This window comes from Tupaia chinensis, unplaced genomic scaffold (assembly GCF_000334495.1).
Source record: "Tupaia chinensis unplaced genomic scaffold, TupChi_1.0 Scaffold146828_1, whole genome shotgun sequence".
NCBI classification, from domain to species: Eukaryota; Metazoa; Chordata; class Mammalia; order Scandentia; family Tupaiidae; genus Tupaia; species Tupaia belangeri.
The window spans coordinates 1,034,885-1,040,867 of NW_006206682.1; the positions used below are offsets into that span (position 1 = coordinate 1,034,885).

The 5,983-nt window shown below is 46.1% G+C and overlaps 1 protein-coding gene across 7 annotated transcripts in view; it reads left to right on the forward strand.

Moving 5' to 3' along the window:
- Window positions 1-5,251, forward strand: part of ACOX2 (acyl-CoA oxidase 2) — a 50,909-nt gene extending 45,658 nt beyond the window's left edge. For all 7 annotated transcript variants that reach the window (XM_006169154.3, XM_006169155.3, XM_006169159.3 and 4 more), the window contains 2 exons: window positions 457-589; window positions 4,913-5,251. In XM_006169154.3, the coding sequence (XP_006169216.2) occupies window positions 457-589; window positions 4,913-4,975 (196 nt within the window). In that variant the 3' untranslated portion in view covers window positions 4,976-5,251. The remainder of the gene's footprint in view (window positions 1-456; window positions 590-4,912) is intronic.
- Window positions 5,252-5,983: the final 732 nt, after the last annotated feature.

The window sequence follows — 5,983 nt, forward strand, 5'->3', positions numbered from 1 at the left end:
CTGTTTCCCTCTCTCTGTCTCTTTTCTCTCCAGCAAGCATATGCACCCTATGGCAAAAACCTAAAAAAGAAAAAAAAATTTTAAAGAATTCTTCGACTCTTGGGGCCGGCAGGCGGCTTGGTAGTTAAAGGTGTTGGACTCTACATGGCTGACCATGGTTCAAGTCCTGAACCTGGTGGCTTGCTTTCTCACTTTCCGTCCCTCTCGCTCTCTCTCACTCTGTCCCCCTCTGATCGAATTAAAGTAAATAATATTAAATGACTCTTTTAAAAATAATGATTTGGCTCTTTATACTATGCATATAACTGATTAAAAGCTAGACAGAAATAAATAAGACTGAACTGTTCAAAAGTGAAAAGTAACGCAACCTCTAATTAGGTGGTGTCATTCACCGCCCGGGTCGATCAGATTCACCAGAGCCGCCTCGAATACTCACAGACCCCTTTCCTCTCTCAGGAAGGATGCCATCTCACTAACTGATGCTTTCGACTTCACCGATCAGTGCTTAAATTCAGCTCTTGGCTGTTACGACGGCAACGTCTATGAACGCCTGTTCCAGTGGGCTCAGAGGTCACCGACCAACACTCAGGTAACTGCGTGGCCATGTTCTACGTTACGTCAGCGGGCGGAGACCAAGCAGTGACCCCACCTCCACGTCTTCCCATTGTAATTGACTCCGAGGGGTTGGGGGCCACCAGGCACCGTCATGTCTGTTAAACAGATTTTTAGAAAATGCATAGAAGCAGCAGGAGGAGAGGTCTGGCCTGGCAGAAACCAACCCGGACAGAAGCCGGTGCCATGCGCTGCCCAGAGCTCAGTAAAGGGAATGGGGACGAAGGTCTGGGCTCTGAATCAGGACTTGACACGCCCAAGGGCACACACGTAGCAGCCCACTGGCTTTTAAGTAACATAAGAAGATAAATCACTGCTGTGATTTAACCATCTTCTTTTCTGCCTGTAACTCAAGGTTTTGTGTAGACAGGAGTGTTTAGAGGTGGAGAGGAGGGGGCAGGTCTCGGACCTAACTGCCTGCTAGAGATGCCGTTCTCCCCCTCACTCCGGGACACGACCCTAGGGGCAAAGAAGGCTACTGCACTGCCATCGGCAGCCCAGGAGAGCCACACACAGGGTAACTCCAGGTTATGGTGCAAAGACCCCAGCTGTCCTGGGAGAGGATACGATACCGAAACTCTCCATCTAGCAGCAAGAAGACGGGGAGCACTGACAAGATCTCCACAGTCTAGGGCCAGGGTTCCACTCGCAGTCCTGAGCCTAACTGGAAGAGTTATGTATGTCAATGAATACAGCAACCCTGCACTTAACAATGTGGGGAAGCAATGTTAACAGCAGATTTGACACACATGATCAAAACAAAGTCTAGAGGTACACAACAGATTAAGTTTTATACCGAAAATATGTTATTCAGATGGTGAAACTAAAACCTTTTTCTTTTTCTTACCTCCTTGGTCCAATTTCGGAAAAGGTGTCTTAACACCTCATCAAATTGGCAGCTCGCAAGCTTCCATTCACACTCCGCATGCTGTCAGACTTGCTCTTAACGACTTACAGCCTGTCCTACCTCATAGCTCAATTTAACATGATTATCTGAAGTTAGACTATAGCCAGTTGGAGCCAGCAGGTGGCGTGGTGGGTAAGGGCGCTGGACTCCCACATGGCCGACCATGGTTTGAGTCCTGGACCTGGTGGCTTACTTTCTCACTCCCCCACCCCTGTCACTCTGTCCCCCTCTGGTTAAATAAAATAAATAAATTAAAAAAAAAATACAGCCAGTTACTGCCAAGATGCTAGTTAGATAGAAGGCCAACCCACTTTGTCATTTCCCGTCTCCAGGAAGGCAGCCTTTCAACTCAGCAAGGAATTATAAACAATTTACCTAAAGATGGTACCAGCAGGTGGCACAGTGGTTAAGGTGCTGGACTCCCACATGGCCAGCTGGGATTTAGTCCCAGACCCAGTGGCTTGAAACTCCCACTGGGGGGCCAGCAGTGATTAAGGCACTGGACTCCCACGTGGTTGACCATGGTTTGAGTCCTGGACCCAGTGGCTTGGAATGCATGCCAAGCAAGTGTGAGTGCATCCCAAGATCCCAAGAGGTGCGTGCGCTCGCTCTCTCTCTCTCTCTTTAGTGACTGTTAAGTGTCCTCTGGCAAAATCTGAAAAGCAAAACAATGGGCGCTGGACTCCCACATGGCCGACCATGGTTTGAGTCCTGGACCTGGTGGCTTACTTTCTCACTCCCCCACCCCTGTCACTCTGTCCCCCTCTGGTTAAATAAAATAAATAAATTAAAAAAAAAATACAGCCAGTTACTGCCAAGATGCTAGTTAGATAGAAGGCCAACCCACTTTGTCATTTCCCGTCTCCAGGAAGGCAGCCTTTCAACTCAGCAAGGAATTATAAACAATTTACCTAAAGATGGTACCAGCAGGTGGCACAGTGGTTAAGGTGCTGGACTCCCACATGGCCAGCTGGGATTTAGTCCCAGACCCAGTGGCTTGAAACTCCCACTGGGGGGCCAGCAGTGATTAAGGCACTGGACTCCCACGTGGTTGACCATGGTTTGAGTCCTGGACCCAGTGGCTTGGAATGCATGCCAAGCAAGTGTGAGTGCATCCCAAGATCCCAAGAGGTGCGTGCGCTCGCTCTCTCTCTCTCTCTTTAGTGACTGTTAAGTGTCCTCTGGCAAAATCTGAAAAGCAAAACAATTCTGGCATAAAAATCTGGCAGTCCTCTCACTGCAGAACAGCTCCCAAGGTCTACAGGTAAATGGATGTCCTCTGGCCCTCCAGAGAAAACCCCACCCCACTGTAACCTGTCAGGAAACGTGGACTGGCAGCCTAGGCAGTGCCAGCTCTCCTGTCTCCTGATCTTGAGCAGAGAAAGCCAGGGGGCATTCTTGTTGCTCGCGTATCACATAAAAGCCTTTACCTGCCTAGTACCTAAGAGCAGGCTTACCTACGCATGAGGTGTGACCCACCTGCTGCGTTAACAGACTAACGATCCCGGACTTCACCCACTCACTCTTCTCTACCAGCTTCCCTTCGAATGAGCAAAGATGGAGTCTGCACCTTCCTAACTCTGGACTCTGCCAGAGCAGACGTTCCACATTTACTGGATAGACGAACATGGGTTTATGACCCGCGTGGTGAGATGAAGGGACTTGCTGCTTACACGATGCCACAGATGCTCACGGTCCCAGCCACATGACCTCACTAGACAGTGACAGGCACGGCAGCGTGGCTCTCGTGCACAGCGACGTATGAACATGAACCCACACGTGTCCTTGAAGAACCATTTCCAGTTAGTTGAAACGACACCCAGTTGACTGCTAATATGTAACCACACGATCTTACATTTCTGGCTCCTTTAGAAAGCACCAAAATAGCACGGTACAGTAGTAGATTTTTCTATCTGCTGCAGATAATTTTGAAGCTGAAATAAGCTACTTTTCCTCATTTGCACTAGTAGAAAAAGCACACTACAGGTATTTCAGATAAATTAAAACAGCAGCTATATTAAAACACGCCCTGTAGACACAAAAATACAAATGGGAATTTATTTCCCTGACATTTTTCTACCAAAAGAAAAATGCTAGGCTACGGGAAATGTCTCAGATCACAGGAGTCTCTCGTCTGTCTAGGGCAGGTCGTGCTGGGCCTTGGTCCTAGATCGGAAGGCGCACTCTCTCCTGGTTTATGCTAGCATGAGGTCCTGCTTTTTGGCTTTTTTCCTCCTCTGCCAACTTCTCCAAAGTGAACTGCAAAAGACTGTTCTCTCTCCCCACATGAACTCACATCTAAGTGACTCCTAGATTCAATCCCTGGGGATAATTTTGAACAAGAAACCTATTACCACCTTTCTGTCTCTATGTCTCTTTCTGTCTATCTGGCGAGCGCACGCGCCCTATAGCAAAAACCTCTCAAAAAAAAAAAAAAAAAAAAACCACACATGCATGCCCCAAATCCTGACAGGATGGAGAGGTGGAGGAAAAGGGACTGCAGCATGACCATGCTGCACTGAGGGGTGCTTTCTCTCTCCTAGTCTCTCCCTCTCTGGCAAACACTCCCTCTGACAAAACATAAATAAAACCTTGTCGAAGTAGTAGGTAGATGCGATAATTCATACAATCATTCAACAAATATTTATTGGGTACATTCTATGTGCCAAAAACTGTTTAGGTACTAAGAGTACAGTGGAGGGGCCCGGCAGATGGTGTGGTGATTAAAGACGCTGGACTCCCACATGGCTGACCGCAGTTCGAATCTCAGTGCTGGCAGCTTGCTTTCTCACTTTCTCTCTCTCTCTTTCTCTGGTCAGATTAAAATAATAATACTCAAGTTAAAGAAAATAATCCTTTAAAAAAATACAGTGGAAAAAAAGAGCCATAGACTTGTGTTCAAGAAGCTTATGGTTTTAGTGTCGACAGGCAAAAAGAGAACATAAACAGGCAAATTCTATAAAAGATGAAGCAGGATCTGTGGAGAATCAGGACACTGCCTCAGAGAGAATGAGGATGACCTATTCCAACCCAGAACTATGCTACCCGGTCCCACTTCCTGGCCCGGTCCCACTTCCTGGCCCTGTGCTTCGTGGTGAACGTTCAGAGCCAAGCTTTTAATCTGTATTAAGGTACAAAAACAAATGATAAGTTGCGCTGGTAATTGGCCACCTGCATCCACAATTTAAAATCTGCATGAGAAAAGGAAGGATGCCCTTTGGGAAAAATGTTCCTCCGTCTGTTCACATGAAATGAATTTAAGAAATAATTTTAAAAATTAAGAACCTTATGTAAGGTTACTGTTTTTGAAGCCAAAGACTTCATTTGAAAGTAAAAGTCACTCGTCTTGGCAGAAACGGTCCGTCTTCATAATGCATTTCTCTCTACAAACAGGGGAACCCTGCCTATGCGAAATATCTGAGGCCCCTGTTACAGAGCAGGATCTCCAAACTGTGAGCTAACGAGCCTCCGCGAGAAGCCCGCAGCCCGCCCGCCGTGTGAGAATGCACTGCGGCACGTGTGTGCAATCACATTTTAACACTGTCTGTTTTTAGAGTCCTTGTTTCTGGACACAGTCTGAAGTGTGAAATATCCGTGATCTACTTGAACATAATCGCAGGGTGGGAAGTGGGGAGTGACAGCTGTCGACATGGGTCACTGGGTGTTTATCACTATCCTCTCCACCTTTGAGTATGTTTGAAGTTTCTCACAATAAAACACAGCAACACGAGACCAACAGGTGGTGTAATGGTTACACCGCTGGAGTCCCACGAAGTCGACGGTGGTTGAAGTCCCGGACCTGGTGGCTTAAAACTCATACTGGGCGCATGTGCATGTGTGCCCAAAATCCCAGGAGAATGGATGAGAAGGGATTGGGGTGTGAGTTCTCACTTTCTGTCTCTCTGGCGAGTACATGCACCCTATAGCAAAAATCTAAAAAAAAAAAAAAAAAAAAAAAAAAAAAAAAAAAATCCATTTGTAGCTTCTATTTGGTTAAATACCTGGATGCTTTAGATCTAGCAAAAAAAAATCAGTGGATCCGTTGGTTATCATTTATGCCTTCAGCACACACATCCTTAGTTTAAAAGGAACACACACATGCACACACAATCCTCCCGAACTGCTCGAACCTGGTGTCACCTAAATAAAGTACAGAGCCTTAATAATGCAACTAAGTATCAATTTTTTTCCTAAGAATTATTTTGTTATTGTCATTATTATTTTTAATTTGACCAGAGAGAGACAGAGAAAGAAAAAGTGAGAAAGCAAGCCACCAGGTCTGGGACTCAAACTGTGGTCAGCCATGTGGGAGTCCAGCACCATAACCACTGTGCCACTGGCTGGCCCCTAAGTATTAATTTTAAAAAATCATCTCTTCCACAGTGAACATGATTTAAAATTTCATAAAGATATAATTGTCTCAAATTACCCAAAAATAGTCAAGCTATATCTTTCATATCTCTT